Source organism: Pogona vitticeps, chromosome 4 (genome assembly GCF_051106095.1).
Source record: "Pogona vitticeps strain Pit_001003342236 chromosome 4, PviZW2.1, whole genome shotgun sequence".
NCBI classification, from domain to species: domain Eukaryota; kingdom Metazoa; phylum Chordata; class Lepidosauria; order Squamata; family Agamidae; genus Pogona; species Pogona vitticeps.
The window spans coordinates 88,088,995-88,109,239 of NC_135786.1; the positions used below are offsets into that span (position 1 = coordinate 88,088,995).

The 20,245-nt window shown below is 40.2% G+C and overlaps 1 protein-coding gene across 2 annotated transcripts in view; it reads right to left on the reverse strand.

Moving 5' to 3' along the window:
- The window catches only part of COL24A1 (collagen type XXIV alpha 1 chain), a 245,139-nt gene that overhangs the window by 110,050 nt on the left and 114,844 nt on the right, over positions 1 to 20,245 (reverse strand). For both annotated transcript variants that reach the window (XM_020795023.3, XM_072997896.2), the window contains 5 exons: positions 19,987 to 20,040; positions 8,618 to 8,671; positions 7,978 to 8,022; positions 6,480 to 6,533; positions 5,881 to 5,925 (listed from right to left, as the gene is read on the reverse strand). In XM_020795023.3, the coding sequence (XP_020650682.3) occupies positions 5,881 to 5,925; positions 6,480 to 6,533; positions 7,978 to 8,022; positions 8,618 to 8,671; positions 19,987 to 20,040 (252 nt within the window). The remainder of the gene's footprint in view (positions 1 to 5,880; positions 5,926 to 6,479; positions 6,534 to 7,977; positions 8,023 to 8,617; positions 8,672 to 19,986; positions 20,041 to 20,245) is intronic.

Sequence of the window (20,245 nt, forward strand, 5' to 3'; positions counted from 1 at the left end):
CTTCTCACTGCAGACATTTTTCCTCCAATATATGGAGGAGGACAGAGTTGGCTGACAATAATGATGCAGAGGGAGGGAGCTGGTCAGCATGGTCCTGCTCTCCTCCCCATACAATCCCAAACAGGAGGGTAAAGGGCACAATGTCTGAACAAGGTGTATACTTTGCTTCTTTTTATTCTTATAAATGGACATTTCACATACTTATTTTATTCAATCATAGATACTTGAAACAATCTATTCTTCTTACCAATCCTTTCTTTTCCTCTTACCATTCCGTGTGTATATTTCTTATCAGAGTTTTCCCCGCAGGGGAATTGGCAGCTGGATGGGCAATGATACCAAAGGAGGAATATTACTGATGGTTCAGAATACCACCACCTCAGGAATCTTAAGGGGAGGCTCTCTCAATTATATTGTGCAATGCTGGCATTGGGGTGGTATAATTAGGACTTGGATCTGGGAGAGGGATGGCTCTACTGTGCAAGCTGCTTATTTGATCTCAAGTCTCATTCTATGCAACAATATTATTGTCTCCATTAAAGATATTTTAGGGCTATTGGAGCTTTGCTTCTTAGCCATAAGTTGGAAACAGAAATAAAGTAAAGGTGCCCACATAGCATGGAAGCATGCAGTATGCTCCCAATTATTTTCCTGCAGTCTAAACTAGCAAAGAGTTTTGAAGTCTAATAACACGAGAATGAAAGACAGGACATTTGGCTATGACTAAATTATCGAGTTAATATGTAATTCACAGAGTAAATGCAATGCCTCATTACACTGGCAAGCCAATATTTACCGTATTTTTGCTCCATAAGACACACTTCCCCCCCAAAAAATGTGTGTGGGGGGAAGTCTGTGCATCTTATGGAGCGAAGGCGGTGATTTCGCCCCTGCTGGCCCCGTGGGGGGTGGAGTGTCGCAAGGGTCCGAGTGAACCTTCCTGGACCCTTGCGCCGCTCCCCCCACAGGGCCAGCGCAGGCGAAATCGCCAGCTTCCAGGTGGGGGGAGCATTGCAAGGGGCTTGGAAGGCTCACTCAGACCCTTGCGCCGCTCCCCCCACCCCCACGGGGCCAGCGCGGGCGAAATCGCCAGCTTCCAGGTGGGGGGAGCGTTGCAAGGCTCCTGGAAGGCTCACTCAGACCCTTGCGCCGCTCCCCCCACCCCCACGGGGCCAGCGGGCATGAAATCGCCAGCTTCTAGGACTTTTTCTGAGCCTTTCAAACCTCAGAAAAGCCTTTCAAGCCTCAGAAAAGGTCCTAGAAGCTGGCGATTTTGCCCGCGCTGGCCCTGTGTCTTATGGAACACACCCTAGGACCCTTTAGAGACTCACCTTGCACCCCCGGGGTCAGAGGTGGCAAAATCGCCACCTTCTGGGACTCTTTTGAGGCTTGGGAAGCTTCAGAAGAGTCCCAGAAGGTGGCGATTTTGCCCCCTCTGGCCTCCAGGGGGGGCTGGGTGAGCCTCCAAAGGGTCCTAGGGTGTGTTCCATAAGACAGATGTCTCCATAAGGCTCACCAATTTTTAGGAGAAGAAAACAGATTTTTTCCTGTTTTCTTCTCCTAAAAATTTGGTGTGTCTTATGGAGAGGTGTGTCTTATAGAGCGAAAAATACCGTATGTATGCTCTCTGAACTGGCATTTCACTTTCACATTTAAAACTCAATTTCCTGGCACTTCAGGTACCAAGAATTTTATGACAGGAACACAGGCTGCATAAAATCTCACACTGGAGGCATGAATAGAAAGGCAGTATGTCTTTCCCAAAAATTCCACCTAGTGGAATCCGGTGGCTGTTGGCACTAACAATTTTGACCTTTGAAATCTTTATCTGGAAAGGAAAACAAAAGTGAGAGATGATGTAAAGGTCTTTTCTTGCTAAAGTGCACAATTTACACAAGTAAATTTTGTGAAATGACCAATCGAATGATAAAATTTCAAAGCTGCATTTGAAATTCCATGGAATTAGCTAAGGCGTTTTTTATCTGAGATTCTTAATTGCAGGAAAGGCAATTTAAGCAAACTCTATAAGGAGTAAGGAGAACAAGGGCTTCACCTTTCCATTTCTTCACCTGTTCTCTATTGTTTATACATAGTCCACAGACCTACCACAATTGAAATGGCCCCTAGGAAGATTCCAGACTCTAAAAGCACTGCTCTGTTAGTCCTGACACACTTTTGTTTGTGTCTGGACGACAAATGGTAAGGGATGAAAATTTGTGTGGGACAGTGTGGCAAACCTTTGGCCCCACCATCCTGGAGGGCAAGAACAGGCTTGGGCATCCACTTCTTATTTTCATTTTTGGGACTTCGAGCCTTCTAGGAGCAGAAAAACCATCTCTGGTATTAAAAAAAAACTCTGCCTTGGAAGCATTGTGGGGCTCTGGAGGAACAACTTTGGGGGCCATATGCCACTCCAAGTTGTACTTTGCCCACCCATGTTCAAGAGTTAAGGCTCCTGTTATGGCTCACAAAGAACGAAGAGGGCCATTTGGAGAACCATAAATATCACCTCTGCCTCTCTGTCTTTGCTTTTCTGTAGCTAGAACAGAACGTGTACATTTTAATGCATACAGTTACCAATATATACATGTTTTCGGGTACGGTTTTCACATTTAATTTATTCGTGGTGCATAACTCAGTGCCAGAGAACAAAGGTTCTCTGGTTCAGTCCCCAGGATTTCCAACTTAAAAGATTGCACAGGATTCAGAAAGAGTCCCATCTAAGACTTCACCTTAGAAAAGTTACTTTTCAGATTACAATCCCAAAAGCATAATGAATGAATCAGAACAAACAATTGTGAGCTACATAGACTTGTGATCTGTCTCAGTGTAAAACAGGTTAAGGAGTTTATATGACATTGTTATTCACTCTTCTAAAAATAAGTTAGCATCATGGCATAGATACCACTGTATGATCCTTAGCCCTCATGTAATGGCTGAAATCCTGTACTGTACTAAGTTGCAACTGGAGTAGGTCTACTGAACTGGAGGATTTGAGGAGTTAACATCTACATAAGTTCTATGAATTCAATGGGCCTAGTCCAGTTGTAATCTACTACTGGATTTCAGCCAATATGTCAAAACATTTTAACCTACAGTCTCCCACAGTCCAAAAACTGGTTTGCTTTTCTGGTGTTCTTTTTTTTTCTTTCTTTTAATATCAAGAGACCTGTCTAAGAAGAACTGACATCTGTGAAGATCTATTTGGACAGAATATTCCTCCTTTTGGCAATGAGCTGTCATGTTTTCAAACAGTACCAACAACTTAGAAACATAACTCATTGTCAGTCACATTAATCTTCATGTGTGAAAGGATATTAGAAGAGAATCATCTTTCTGATGTGTCTAAAATCATTCACGCACTGGATTAGGCCCAGCAATGGAAAAGACAGGCTACACATTCATTTCTGTGTGTGTAACATACTGCTGTTTCACAGTTTTGCCAGCTAGTAATTTAAAAATCTGGAACCCAACTGTGCATGCCATGACAATTGAGATTTTTCTTCCTTTAATCCAGGGGCAATTTTCTCAGTAGCTTAAGCCAGTGTTTTTTTTGGCATCACTTCCAAAAAAGAAAAACCAACAACCTTTGTTTCATCAGCATTATAAATTTGCTCTGGCTGAACTTCTTTAGTGCTCATTAAATTAATCAAATACTGTCTAGATGGATCTGCTGATTCTGTAAGAGACTGCTAATCTTACCAGTTAGAAAGAGATGCAGAATCCAATGACAGTATTTAAATCCTGCTTAGCCAAAGCAACACATTTGAGATATGTTAAAACCAAATATTGTAGTTCTTCTTTACAACAAATCCTGTTGGCTGCTTCTTCACTGTTACCCTCACATTGTTCCAAAGACTCCCTCAAATTTCCAGGGTAGATTTTGGAGAGGAGGAAATGGGGACTGAAGGAAGGAGGACTAAAACAAGATCACATTACTTCTGCCTGCAGTATTGTCCAGTTTGTGGAGTTTGTTTGTCTGTTTATTTATTTAATTTATATGCCGCCCACACTACCCGAAGGTCTCTAGAGTTCTACTCTATATAACTTCTGATCCAACCTGGTATACCCTGTTCTGAAACAAACATTTTGGCACTATGGAGCACTGAAGAAGGAAAAAGGAATGAAAGGACCAGTTCTACTTGCCTTGGAGAGACAAGCACGCTATTGGATCTTGACCTGTGTATTTTGAGGACAATGACCAAACAATTCAATGAGTCCCATTGATCCCCCCTTTGGGGGGGCTGGCACCTGAGGAGTCCCCCAACAAAAAAATCCATGGATTCCAGCCTGGTTTGATCACTCATTGTAGCTTTTATTAAATGCAAAGAGTTATCCCCAACTGGCTTTTCCCTCATGTTCTCAAGGAGTTGAGTTTCTGGCACTAAGAACCTGGGCATGCCTGTCTGGTCTTGGAGTCCAAATTGACTTTACAAGGATCCGCAAAAGTCCAAGTCCGGAGAAGCAGGAGTGGAAGCACGATTCCCATTCTGCGGCAAATGCCTTTTAAGGAGGGCTGGTAAAGGTGGGTGATGGGAACCAGGCTCCACAGCACTGCTCCTCCTGGAGCCCCCTTTGCTTGCCTATTGCTGCTTGTGCTTCCACTGCAGAAGCTGAGTTGGGGTAGGCTTGTCAGCTCTCATGGGTAGCAAGGATGCCAAAGTGGGGGGTGACACTGGGTCAGCTGGTGGCTGTGTTGCCTGAGCCAACTCCTTCCACAGCTGAACAGGCTGGGCAGAAGGGGGTGGCTTTATTACACTGAGGATGGCATGCTCTACACTGGGTAGACAGAACAATCTCTGTGCAAAAGAATAAATGGACACAAATGAAACAGCAGAAATGGCAACACACAGAAATCAATTTCAGAGCAATTCAACTTCCAGGGCACTTTGCTGCTGATCTCAATTAGCAATAGAATAACAAAAGAATTACAAAGGGAGATTTGAGAGCAAGGCAGTTGAAGCAGGTGACCCTCATAAACTTCAGGGTGTATTATGAGATCAAACACAGATTTCACACTATGGCCGAAGTCCTGCTGGGTGGATATGCCTGCGCAATGGCAATTATGTGACTGACACCAGCACATTGCTGCTGAGGAAAGGCTTCCTGTTGCAATTCTGGGGTACACATGATCTTTTTGCATTGTGTGCAAGCTGTGCATACCCCCAAATAACAAAAGAGAGCTTTTCTCAATGGCAGTCTGCCATGGCTGATTACATCGTTCTTGCTGTTCAGATGGAACTGCAGAACAAGATTTCATCTTAGGAGCATTAACAAGTTCATTTCCTCTACAGCCTTGTGTACAACAGTTTTTTTTCTAGCAAAACAACACACTCAGCCAATGTTCCCTCTAATTCTCCAGAGCTCTGTGCAGAAGCTGTACCCCCTGTGCGTGGTGTTCCAGTCACAAGCAGATGCAAATGGGTGGATACACTCGCTCAGCGGTGCGTGCCTGATGCAGCGGCTTGCTCCCGCATGCCCACACGGCTTAGAGGGAACGTTGCTCTCAGCATGACCTACTACTTTCTGAAAACCTGGGTCCTGAAAACAGAAGTCATTTGCATGTACCTATTGCCAGGATGCTAATGTTATCCATATCTCGAACATCCACTACTAGTGTCAATAATCACAATTGCTACCCTTGAAGCTCATTACCAAGTGGTTAATATGCAATTGTCATTTCCTGATTTCCATTCCATATGGTCCTACTCCCATCAACAAGACATTATCACTATATAGGGACTTCTAGCCTAGATGTTGTGCTTCATGTGTCTGAAGATGTGAAGTATACTCCACAAAAGCTCACACTGCAAAATATCTGTTAGTTTTAAGGATGTTTTTATTTTTGCTGCTGGAAAACAGAAAATAACTCATTCTTACCATTTCACCAGTTTTCCCAAGAATTCCTTGATCTCCCGTTTCTCCCTATGAATTAAAAACAGACAGTAATTTAGCAAAAGACTATGTTCCCCTATTGGTATGGTGATAGTGCCTTAAAGACCTTGTGCCCAGCATAATTAGACTGTCGCTCTGCTTGTTTCACCCAGGATATGATACATCACATCTGCAAAAGCATACAAAGAGGCACTCTTGGTAGCTGTTCCTCAGATCATGTGAACAGTATATTTAAATTTATAAAATTCATCAATTTCCTCCTATTTAGGAAAAAAATACTTTGCAATCTAAAGAACCCCAAAGCACTGAGTGAGGGAGAAATCAAAACCTATAGGTTTATCAATTCAGTCTTCCCAAGCTATTTTGGCACTATTTTTGGGGTCAGAAATCTGGAGAGAGAGAGAAAAAATCAACCTCTCCTATAAGAGAAAATTTATTTTTGGAATTTCTAAGAGAAAGCTATTTAACTCTCACCCATTTTAAACCATTCAACAATTTCTACTTGTGAAGTAAGTACATTATATATTTCTTACAGTGCACGCTGGCACTTCAGATTCTCTTTTTAAAAGCAACTTTATTCCTACCTTTAGACCTTCTGGTCCTTGTTCACCAGCATAACCCTTCCGACCAGGTTTACCCTATATTCAAAAAAAGAAACACTTTTGTTTTTAAATTATGTTTGAACCTACAGTATAGTGTCACTGGTATCACTGTTAACAAGCACTACATCATGCTTGGGGAAAAAACTATCTGAGTGATTGACGGCCAAACAGAATGTTGCATGGAGGTGTGGGCATTGAATTCTCCACCGCCTCATTAACAGGGACTGGACTGAATAATCCATAGGGTACCTTTCAGCTCTACAGTTTTAAGATGATGCTATAAAGATTATCCAATTGTTTTTCTTCCTTTTCAACAAAACAGCTGTGAGATGCTACAATTAAGATTAGAGTAATGGCAGGCAAAGAAGTGTTTAACCTCTCCAGACATTTCCGTACCACTCACATTTGCTGGGAGACAAAGATATAGGAAAGAAGACAGCTGAAGTATGTGTTTGTATATGTGGTTCTGAGCAGAGAAGTGGCTTAAACAGTTTTCTCCTACAAGGAATGCAGCCTCGAGTGTTGCTCATTAACAAAAATTGGGGGAGGTTTACGTAAGTAACCACACATAATTACGATTATTATATCCTTCTGTTGAAACAAAGACTTATTTCCATGTTTCACAATGATACTCTGATCATATTCTGGAAATCTTCTGCTATCAAGAGGACATTGTTCAGTCAACCTAACCCACACAGTCAAAAATAATGCAACATCTCTTTTACCGGCTGGCCCTAATCCCAACCATACGTATTTGAAAGAAGCTTCCTCTGAACACAATAGCATAGAATTCCAAGTACATGTGTTTTGGATCAAGCTGAAGAAGCACATTGAGAAAACAAAGGAAAATAAACTGTTTACGTGGAGTTAAAATAATATGCTCTAAAACTCTGAATAATCTCCCTTCAATACTAAGTTTGCTTATCTACCTCCTGTTTCATTTTTCCTTGGCTCAGTTCCTTTATTCAAGCTTCCAAGCCTTCAGCTTTACAAGTACAGTCCCAATTTGCTATTACTGCATAGCTCCTTCATGTGCTCTTCATGAGCTTTTATAGGGGCACCTGGTTAGACTTTGTGAGAGAATGAGTGCTGGTGTACTGACCTGATCCTATGTTCGCATTTTAAAATAACTCCATGAGAAAAGAACACACTTTGGTTTTCAGTAGTATACAGGAAAGGAATCATTATGATTTTTTTCTCTGTGCAGCAGGTAGCTATGTTTCCTCTTCTATCATTTAAAACACTAAGTGCAGCGAGGGTGCTACACAAATACTAATATAACAGCTTACTATAGAATGTTACCCCACAGAGATAGAACAACATTTTCAAAGGGCACACCAAATCTGCCATAGAAACAGCAATTCCATTTGTGCCATCTCACATATATACACATTATACCAGACTACAATGGCTGCTCATTTTGAGGAGCATCACTTTCAATTTTTCCATCAGTTTTAGCAGCAGAATTTTCCATACTTACTCTTGGGCCAGTTCCTCCAATGGGTCCAACAGGTCCTTCTTCCCCCTGAAATAAAATCAGGTTTAGCAACCATTCTTTTTTGGATATTGTATTTATTTTAATCACCTGGAGAAACAGTTTCCTGGTATAACAAACAACTGAGCAAGTGCCTGGTTAAACTTCAGAGAGATTTAAAATGCATTTAATTAACAGGCATAGATTAAGATAAGAGTGTCATGCCCATCATCTAAAATCTCCACACCAAATATTTTATTACTTAGATATTCTGGGTAAAAAGACATTGTTTCAATCCTACAGATGTCATTTCATAATTCACCTGCCTCTGTAGCCTAGATAATTTATTTGCAATAACTTTAAAAGAATTTGCTGGTGTTCTAAAATACAATGTACTGAACTAAACCTTTGCTTTCATTCATTTATGCAAACAAATTCTTCAGTGTTATGTGCTAACTGCCAGATTCAGTTCATCTAAACATTGCAAGGAAGCCACTGAATAAATAACACAGCTACATGCACCTGCCAGAAAAGAAAGTTGATATATCTGCAAACCAAAACATAAACAATCAAACAAGTAGAAATGGAGTTTGGTTTCAAGGGAAAAAGATATGTGTGCAGTTGAGACAACAGAGTCAAGCCTTACCTCAATTCCTTTGGGGCCTGGTGGTCCTAGAGGTCCCCTGTCACCTAAAAATCCCTAAGTGACACACACATACACACAAAATATTCAGATTAATGAAAAAATACGTAGGTCCAGAAAGTCTAGAAAGCCGCCTTGAGTGGTCTTAACCGACTAGATAGGCAGGATATAAATAAAATAAAATAAAATAAAATAAAATAAAATAAAATAAAATAAAATAAATAAATAAATAAATAAATAAATAAATAAATAAGAGTAAAAGCTAAGACACATCACTTCCTTTTATTCCCCTACATTTTTCATTTAATTTTGGTTTATATTTGGTTCTTTTGATTATTGATATCCTGTCATTTTTGAAATACTTATCTCTGTCTGTTGCCATCTTTTGTGTCACCTATTTTTATTTATAGTTATAATTCTTGGTTCTCTTTATATTTGATGTTATAATTTGATTATTATTGAATTTTTATTTTATGTTTATGTTGCAATAATTGTAAGCCACTCTTATAATTAATCTAATTACTCTAATTATTAGAGTAGTGGCCTTGCTATTAGATGGCTAGGTAAACAAACAAACAAACAAACAAACAAACAAACAAACAAACGTCTCAATGAACCACAGTCTTGATTAACACAAAGAGTTGTCAACACTTTTAAAAGAGGAACTGCTTCAGCTCTGCCAGACACATTATTATGATGTACTTTTAATCCATGAAATGCATACAAACACACACTAGCCATGCCCCAAAATATCTGGCATGAGCCTTGAAGCCTCATAGATAGTCTGGAAGTGCTATAGTAATCAAGCCTGACTTTCACATACAGTACTGTCTACTTCTATGACAGAACAGAACAACCTGAGATAAATGCAGTGGAACCAAGTACCGTATTTTTCCACGTCTAAGACTATACTTTTGCCTAAAATCTTTAGAATAAACATTGAGAGTCGTCTTATACACGGAGGTAAGTTGAAGAGAGAACAAAAACAAGTGGAAGGGAAAGCAGAGACCAAAGTGATCCTGCAAGGCTTTGATCCCTTTCCCCCTACACTTGCTAAGTCCCACTTAGATTTCTTACTTTTGGGTTAGAAAAGTGGGAGGCATCTTATACATGGGGGCATCTTATACATGGAAAAATACGGCAATTGCACAATATCTTCCATTTATAAATGTAACCTTTTCCTCCAAAACATCAGACAATTTCCATAAGAAAAAAATATAAACAGAGACTTTAACAGCTGCAGTAGCATCTGGGGGCATGCACTTGATGATAACATCAGAAAAGACGTGCTAAAATTAGTGGAAACATCCTGACTAGCCCTTATTCGTGACAGCAAACTTTCTTTGTCTTTCATTAGAGGATCAGGAAAACGTGACTATAACCTGGAGCAGATATTTCCTAGTGAGCCTATATAGCCCAAAAATACACAAAGTCAGTCTGTACCCCAATTCCAAATATGCAGCACCTGTCTATAATATGTCAAATATCGCAGTGGTGTAACCATCAACAGTATCATTCCACAAGAGATGTAATTTTTGAAAAGACAATTGGTAAACGTTTAGTACACCATTGGATGGAACTATATTGAACATTTGGCCAACTCCGGAGGCCTATAACCAGTTCATCCTAATTGTCCCAAGGATACAGAACTAAGTACCTCTAAGGCCTGACACTGGAAATAGTTACCCAAATAAATAATTGCTTTTCTCTATTTGAATAAAATCTACTGAGTGAATAAACCACTTTGGCCGAGCACCAAGTAATTTCGTCAGTTTCAGAAACTAAAAGAGACAATTGGATAAAACCCATAGAAGAAAAGAAAACTATGTCAAGATTCTGTCAAAAGGCCTGGAGATTATTAAAGCAGTTTAACAACAATCCAATTAACATTTCAGCAAACATTTCAGCAATCAAATAGCGCATCACCTCCTCTTCATTAAGGACATCTGAATATTAGTTCTAATTAGAAAATTAAATTTCAAACTTGAAAGAAACAAGCAACTGGAAACTAGTGACCTTACAAGACCATTCAATTTAAGAGAACTGGAAAAAGCTAGCTGTAGCTGCAAACATGGCAAGGTAGCAGGCATAGATTCCATCTGTGTAGAACAGTTAAAACATTTTGGCATAATAACAAAACCTGGCTGCTTATTTTCTTTAATAATTATCCTGATCCTCTTAGGTTTTCAAAAATTTGGAGAAAGGCACAAATGATTGGTGTTCTGAAAGCTGTTTAAAAAAACCCCAAAGACTCAAAAAACTTCAGTCCAGTCTCACTACTTTGCCATATTTATAAAGTCCTGGAAAAAATATCCTTAACTCTCTGATGGAAGCAGTGGAATCAATCCTTATTCAGCAACAGACCTGGAAAGAACTGTAAAGACAAACCCTGCATTTAACACAACATGCTGAGAATTCCTTTGAAATGAGGAAGATCACTGGAGTATTATTTGCTAACTTCTCGGTCACCAATGACACTGTTCATCTTCAAGTACAACAGCAAAAACTCTCTAACCAAGGATTATAAACTAAGAAGTAATAGAAATCTTTTTGCAAAATTGTAGATATTCCATCAACTTTCAGTAACACACCCAACGGAGGTCTCTAAAGAATGGTCTGCCTCAGGGCAGTGTACTTTTATTATGTTAAAATCTGCACCAATCACTTCCTCAAGGGACCATGCTGAGGATCTCAAACTTGCTCCTCAGTTGGACAGCTTTAGATAGCAGAACAGCTTCTAAGAATTTCATTAGATGTGTCTGCCATGAATTATGATAGAAATTAATTTAAACACAACCCTACTAAGACTCAATATTCCCTTCCATCTGAGAAACAATCAGACACCTAGTAAACTTCAGTTTACCTGGAAGGACATCCAGCTAGACCATTACAGTATTTTGCACTCAAATACTGTACCTAGTTGTTACTTTGGATTATACACTTACTTGTAAGAAACATTGCCAAACATAAAGAACAATATTCTTCTAAAACTGCCAGTAACTAGTTAGTGTATACAACCACAAATACTAAGAACCACAGTGTTTGCCCTATGCTAAATTGCAGGAGAATATGCCAACCCAGTGTGGTATAGTTCAGCCCATGCATAACAGGTTGACATGGTACTCAATTAAAGCTACAGATTCAGGCACTGAACCCAGTAGCATATGGAGAGCAGCGGCAGCTAAAAGTGAAAGATCCAAACCATCTATATCAAATGTGTATCCACTCTTCAGCTACTATCCCATCATAACCAGATTAAAATCAAGGAATTTTTTTTCAGAACGTCTGTGAACCTTGAAGGAATAGCAGTGAATACTAGGACTATAATGTAGAAAGAAAGAACTACCCATCTCAAATGGATGGAACCCCAGTAAAGCCTAATCCCCAGTAATATGGAGGACTTGGGAGGGAGGGAGGATAGTATTAATTCATATTTCCCCTTTCATGCAGGAGAATATGATACTCTTCAAAGAAAACAGGGAAAAGGCTAAGCATCTTCTCCATCAACACTGCTGATGCTACAGAATTTGCAAGTTTCCAAGGTTGCACTTCAATTTTTAAACAATCAGCGGAGCAGTCACCTTTTCCTCATGTATAGTTTGGTAATAATAAGATAGCAGCTAACATTTTATAGAAGATTCTTCTATATGTATCCAGATGTGACAATCATGTTTAATTAACACTCTCTCTATTTAACATTAATTGCTGATTTATATGAAGAATGCCAGAAAAGTTCACCATGCAGAGATACAATGGCTAAAATCCAGTAGTAAATCATAACTAGAGCAGGCCCACTGAGTCAATGGAACTTATGGAGAAGATGACTCAGCAGGTGCCCACTGATTCAATGGAGAAGTTCACTCCAGACTTCCAGGGGAGGGGTACTGCTTTTTCCAGTCACGGGCCATCTACAACAGATTAGCATCTTCAACTCTATGACAATTAATGAGTAGAAACAATCTTTTGAATCCACTCAAGTATTACCTGTTTGAAAACAACAGCATATATTAGCTTCCTCACTTGTGCCAGCATTCTGCAAGCCCAACACAATTCCTATTCAGAGATATGTCCCATATCCCCAAATTGCTGACTAGTTTCAGAGATTATAAACTCAAAGGGTTACATGCACACTCTGCTAGGGTATTGCCTGGTAAGTAAACATTGTTATTCCAAAAAAAAAGAAGCCTGCATTAAAATAATTCTGAGTGATATTTACAAGTACTTTATCTGATGATTGCTATGCATGTAAAATTTTCATAATAACCAGTCTAAAAAAATAATCTGCAATGAAATCAATTCTGATTTATGGTAACCCTTTTCAAGGCCTTCCAGATAGAGCAGGGGTGGGCAAAATGCAGCCTTCCAGAAGTTGCTGAACTGCAACTCCCATAATTCCTAGCCCACACAGCCAAAAGTGAGGAGATTTGGGCCTAACCCACACAGCCAATAGTGAGGAGAGTTGGGCCTAGCCCACACAGCCAATAGTGTGAGGAGAGTTGGGCCTAGCCCACACAGCCAATAGTGAGGAGAGTTGGGCCTAGCCCACACAGCCAATAGTGTGAGGAGAGTTGGGCCTGGCCCACACAGCCAACAGTAAGGAGATTTTGGCCTAGCCCACACAGCCAATAGTGAGGAGATTTGGGCCTTGCCTACACAGCCAATAGTGAGGAGATTTGGGCTTAGCCCACACAGCCAATAGTGAGGAGATTTGGGCCTAGCCCACACAGCCAATAGTGTGAGGAGAGTTGGGCCTAGCCCACACAGCCAATAGTGAGGAGATTTGGGCCTAGCCCACACAGCCAATAGTGTGAGGAGAGTTGGGCCTAGCCCACACAGCCAATAGTGAGATTTGGGCCTAGCCCACACAGCCAATAGTGAGGAGATTTGGGCCTAGCCCACACAGCCAATAGTGAGAAGATTTGGGCCTAGCCCACACAGCCAATAGTGTGAGGAGAGTTGGGCCTAGCCCACACAGCCAATAGTGAGGAGATTTGGGCCTAGCCCACACAACCAATAGTGAAGAGATTTGGGCCTAGCCCACACAGCCAATAGTGAGGAGATTTGGGCCTAGCCCACACAGCCAATAGTGTGAGGAGAGTTGGGCCTAGCCCACACAGCCAATAGTGAGGAGATTTGGGCCAAGCCCACACAGCCAATAGTGAGAAGATTTGGGCCTAGCCCACACAGCCAATAGTGTGAGGAGATTTGGGCCTAGCCCACACAGTGAGGAATGTTGGGATTTGCAGTTCAGGAACATCTGGAGGGCCGCACTTTGCCCAGGTCTGAGGTAGAGAATACTCAGAAGTGATTCATCATTCCCTTCTTCTGGGGGCTTCCTGGGACTGTGCAGCTTGACCAAGGCCACACAAGCTGACTTTACTCACAGGAGGCACAGTAGGGAATCGAACTCCCAGCCTCTGACTCTGCAGCCAGATACCTAAACCGCTGAGCTATCTAGCCAGCTAATAACTAGCCTCCCATTGCCTTAATCAAGCCAGATTTCTACAGTTTGCCAGGATGGGAAGGCACATTAATTTAACAACTGGAAGTCTATAATTGCCATGCCAAGATGCATCTAATCTATGTCAACTTCACAACACTACTAGGTTTCATGTACAAAATTAATTGCATAAATCAGCCTTAATATCACGAATGGTGACTGACAAACATGGAGGTGACTGGGCCATTATTTCACATGTATGTTGGCAAAAAAAAATTGGCACTTGGCATTTTAACATCTGTTGATCAACTGGAAACCGAAGCAATTGGCATGACAGTTATAAAGCATTATGTGCAAGAAAGAAGTGGTTAAATGAGTAACTTGCAGGGCATCAAATCTGTGTACGGTTTATTTTATCAATTGGTGACTGATTGAAATTTCTCAGCATGAAATCAGGTAATCCACATCCAACAATCTCTTCATATACTAATCCAGCCTCAGCAGTCTGTTGCCAAAGAGCACATCTGGAGGAACTGTCTTGTCTCTAGCCTGGTACAGTTTTCCTGCCCTACAACTGTCACCACTTCAATCTTTTCCCTCAGCATGACTATCTGGTTGATCCAGTACCCTCTCTGGCTATGCACTCCATTTTCCCTTTTTCATGCAGCTGGACCAACCTCCAAGTACCAGCACTGGAAAGCTAGTTTTATCTTTTGCGGTCTCATATCCTGCAAACATACATTAAGCTTAATTATGCAAGGTGAATCACAACACAATCCTTGAGCCTTACGTGGCACTTCTAAGTGAAAGAATCTCATTCTCACTGAGATCTGCCAATCTGCGCCTTTTATAAGAGAGCTTGAACTTCCAGTTTTTACACCTTTTAAAATTATTTCCGAATTGGACAGAAGAGAGTAAAAACGGGATATACTGGATCTAAATTTGTTGGAATGAGCCAAAAATCACATTAAAAATACCAAGTTGTAAGTCTAGACACTTCAGGAACATAAATATTACTGTATGACTATGGATTTTCTTTCCAAGATACTCATCAAAGAACACAATATACTTTTCACTATTAGTTAACAAGATACAATCTGACAGCAGCTCTCTCTGCTACTACAGATTCTTAGAAATTACTTATCCTAGTGTTTTTTTTAAAAAAAACGTTTCCAGTAACTATCAAGATAATTAATAGAAGTTTCCATCCTCATTCTGAAAATTTTAGCTATAAAAAGAAAGTGTCTGCCTTTTAGAGACATGTAAAGAAGGAATTCGGAGAGTCTCCAAATAACCATATGCACTTCACATAGCCATGGAACTTTTCATTTAACTTTCTTTTATACATTCTTCATGAGCACTTACATCGTGCAAACAGTAAATGTGCTGCAGGTTTTTCAGTGCAAGATATAAATTAAATAATTAAATGTGTTTTTGAACCAAAAGACCCATATAGCTAATACCTGTTGTATTATCTATGTGATGCTCTAGTCTGGGTTTGTTCCCATGGAACCCATCTCTGCTAGGAGGCAGGTAATTGTGTTACCTATGATTGGATCACATCACTGATAAAAGAGGAGAATACACATCTCTACGACCACAAATGGTAGATGACCATAGTCATCTACCTGGAGAAAGTCCCACTTAATCATTGGGCCTTATTTTTGAATAAATAGTACAAGATTACAATATACATGAATTACTGCTCTGGGCTCAATTGCTTCCAATAACTCCAGATGGACACGTACCTCTTATCCATCAGTTCACTTTAACAATTTCTAAACTGCCCTTTATTTTGGCCGATTCTAGGGCAGTGTAGTGTAATAAAAAGCACAGAACAATATGTGCCATGCAATGCATCACATTATCTTTCACATAAAATATGAAATGAAGAGGCAACAAAATGATAAACTGTAAGACTAGAAATGCTGCAGAAGTACTTGGAGGGGAGAAAAAATTGCTCCCATGACAGGCAATTCCTACTTTTCAGTACACTATTAGTTCACCTTTCCAGATGTAAGAAGTGTGCCTCCATGTATAATTTAGAAAGAAATGGGAACACTAGCTATTAGCAGTTTGGGTTACACTGACATAAGCTTGGTTATTTGGTCATCATCGCGTCAAAGACATTTTTAAAGGAAGTCTATAAATATTTGTATCTCATCTTTCCAGACACAAATGTCTACTCAAGGTGGTTCACTCTGTCTTTTCAATAACATTTAAAAATCAAGAATAGAATATATAATCAATGCCAGTAAGAAAATACATCACAGGAATGCAAGGGTCAGGAAACTCCAACCTTAGATATAACTAAACTCAAATTTCATCAGCTTCAGTCATCATGGTTAATGGTCAGAGATAATGGGAGTTACACATAAACATTTCAATGGTTGCTGATTATCTACTTTTAATCTAAGGCCAAACTAGACATGACAGAAATCCAGTTAGTATTACATCATGTCTGGTCCTTGGAAAAGACATTTGCCCTTCTCTTACACATAATTTCGGGCAATATGACAATTGTTTCTTGCAGTTTTCTTAAGTACCAGCAAACTTAAAAAGCAAAACAAAATCTGCTGCCCTGTTAATTGGGAGGACCTCTTTCAATAGTTAAAATGTTCTAAGCTTTTTCTTTCTTTGTTTTATAGTCTGTCTTTCTCCTGATAAGGTAACACAAAGTGGCTCACAGTATCTAAAAAGAATAGAATTGAAAACACCGTGAGGTATACATTAAAATACCAATTAAAATATAAAACTGATTAGAATACACAGAATAATTTTAACAGTTAAGTAGTAAAACCATCTTAACTAAAAATGGCACTCAGGGACTCAGTCATGATTGTTAAAAATTAATAAAACAAACTAATTAATTGAGCAACTAACTATGCACCCTAACTGCAATAAAAACATTTTTGTGTTAACTGCCAGTTGGAAAGTATGTCTCATTTTTCTCTTGTGACAAAGAAAAGGCACTTGCAAATACAAACCCAACACAATTCACTTTTATGAAACGACTGTAATGAAACTGATATACTTAAGAGGCCAAAATTTCACTCGGGAATTCCAAGTCATGCACAAAGCTGGCACGCAATGAGGAATCCTATGAGGGACCACAGCAGGGACTTTTAATTAGTTGCATCTGCTGCTGCGGAGACATAATTTCCCCTATGTCAAGATTTTGGCTAGAGTTTACAAGAATTACTTTTTGGATTACAAGTGCCAGAATCTCCCAGTCACTGTGGCCACCGGCTATACTGCCTGGAGGAGTCTAGCAGCTTTCAAAAGTAACTTTCCTAAGCTCCAGAAGCCCATTTAATTAGATGAGACCATGGATCATAAACAGCTCAAGGTCAAATGCTTTACAGATCATTGTTTGCACGTTGTGCTGTTTTGTTTAGATCATCGTCCATAATGAGAATATGCACATGTGTTGATTCCTGGAGGGATTTTGGGGTGGGTGAGAAACCAGATAACTGAGTACTCCCAGACAGAAAGGAACATGGATATGTTTCATTCATGAGGGTCAACATCTCAGTCTAGTGCTAACAACATCCTGCTTTCTTGGCAGTTAGTGCACATTAACTTCTGTGGTAGCTGAAAACAGAAAAATAAAGAAAAGAGAAGCTTCATGAAGCCGTCTTCTAAAAATATGGGAGAGGAAACTCCTCAAAACCGCAGTCAACACAAGACAGCTGGGAATGCTAAAACTGAACATTTCCACTTTCATGTAGGCCTAGGCTTTTTGTATTACGGACTGTGTAAAAGCTTTTCCATTTTGGTAATATCTCAAAAGTAAGCCACCAATTTTCTCTGATTAGAGACGGCTGTCCAAGCTCTTATTCCTATGAGAGCCAAAAAAGCTACAGAGACTATAAAGTCTCTTTATACAAGTTATTCTTTTATCAAACAAATCTGAAGATCTCAGATGACTAATCACCATTTTGGCAGAATGACCTGAGTGAACAACAATCAACCAGCACACTCGGGATTGAGGATTCTAAACTAAATATTAAATAGCGGGAAATGTGAACATGTTTCCCAATCAGAAATGCCATAAATATCTGTAATGCTGGCATACTATAAGGTGTGTATGGCTGAACTTCCATAATGGCTGATATAATGTTTTTTGCTACACAAGGGTTCTCACAGACTCTTACACTTTTAAGAATTTTAAACAGTCATTACAAGAACAAAGAGTATTGTGGCAATTAATTATGATGTGATCTTTCAAGCCTACAAAAGCTTATGCCATAATAAATTATTTGGTCTTCACAGTACCATAGTGCTTATTAAGCTGCAACAGACCAGAATGGCAACCCTCTGGATTTTGTTATGTTAAAAGTAGTCCATATCATTCTTATAGGCCTAAGACATTATTCATATCAGATGTGGACTGGGGTTCAAGAAAAGAATGCATATCTCATCCCACAATTTTGGGATGAGGCATTTCACCTCTGGTCAGCCCATGGGGCAGTTACGATTCACACAACCATTTCAGACAATGGCAGCCACGGATTTTGTCCAGCATGCGTGGATTTCAAAATAGCCAATTGTTTGACAAGCTAATTAAAGACTCACTAACCCATATATTAAATTTGCCTTTGGGTGATAAATGACAACAAAAGCAAAATCTAGATTAATTTCAACATCTTCTTAAAGAACTTCCTTGAAGTATGTTTGAATAGTTACCAAATTTCTGTGTCAAGATCAATCACCTGATCTTCCCTGATTGGGATTCAATTGGAATGATCTTGATTTTCCCATCTTCATTAGATCCAGTCTCCTAGAGACCTTTACAGAAAGAAGCGGAAAGAATGTCCATGGTGGGCCATCATTTGTTCTTGGAATTGTATCATGGGAGGAGCTTTTGCCTTATGAACCAAACTCTGTTACAGTTCTGGTGCTGCTGCCCACTTAAGGCTTCATGTATAATTAAGTTGTATAGTGGTGCCTCGACTTACGAACACCCCTACCTATGAACATTTCAACTTACGAACAGCTCCAGTCGCAAAATTTTGCTTCTACTTGCGAAAAGAGCTTCGACGTACGAATAGAAAAAGGCGGGAAATTCAAACCGTTGGTGGTGAAGAGGCTGCTTCTTTGTAGCTCTTTTGCCCCAACGGTTAGAAAAAGGGAGGTTCAGCCTCCCGGGATTCCACCACCACCAGCGGGAGGTGAGCGGCCGGAGCATCCTGGCCATGCTCAGCCTCCTGGGCTTCCACTGCTGCTGCCTGGCCCGGGCTTCCACCACCGCTGTGACCGCCACTGCTAGGAGGCAAGCCGCCTCCTTCTGGCGGCGGTGGCGGAGGCAGCAGTGGAAGCCGAGGAGGCTGAGCCCTGCCAGGATGGTCCAGCAGCTCGCCTCCTGGCAGTGGAAGCGAAAGCCCAGGAGGCTGAGCCCAGCCGGGGAGTGAGTGCGATCAGAGGCTTCGGACTGGTGAGGCAAGGTGCTGCTTTTTGCTTTTTAAAAACTGTTTTTGGTGGCTTTTGCAGGGTGGGTTTGGGCTGGAGGGGTTATGTTTCTGTGCTTTGTTGTTGTTGGGGTTTTTTGTGAGTTCCCTTACCTTTTTCACCTTGAAAAGGCTCACCTTGAAAGGTCTACTCTGACTTTGGACATATCTCCATGAGATTTTTGTGGCAACAAGGAGAGACAGAGTCTGATCCTGAATTTCCCACCTTGTTTCTGCTACATAACTCCATTTAGTAGAGCCCAGTAATTGCACATATGGGCTTACTGACAGAAACACAGCTACATATAGTACAGAGATCAACAAGTTCCCCCATGCTGAGCCAGAAAATATTTCACAAGGTGACCTGTTTATCATAAGTAAATGAATTATGGTTTTCATTTAAATGAAGAGGGTTTTTTTTTTGTTCCAAATTCAATGCATCCTTCATTATTAAAAAAAATCATAAATTAAGATATTCCTACCTTAGGGCCTTCAGGGCCATTCAGACCAGGAATACCAATATCTCCTGGAAAACCCTAGGACCAAATAAATAAACATACTTAAGACCAACAATTCTATAGATAAAATGTTACATTCTTTTATATAGTTTTTAACCAACTTAATTATTTCCAAGCTTTACATTTAGTGCCATCATTAGCTTGTGGCTTGGGTAATGATTCTCCACCTCTTCAGCTACCTAACTTGGAAGATCCCATGTTTCGGCATAAAAGACCCGCAATC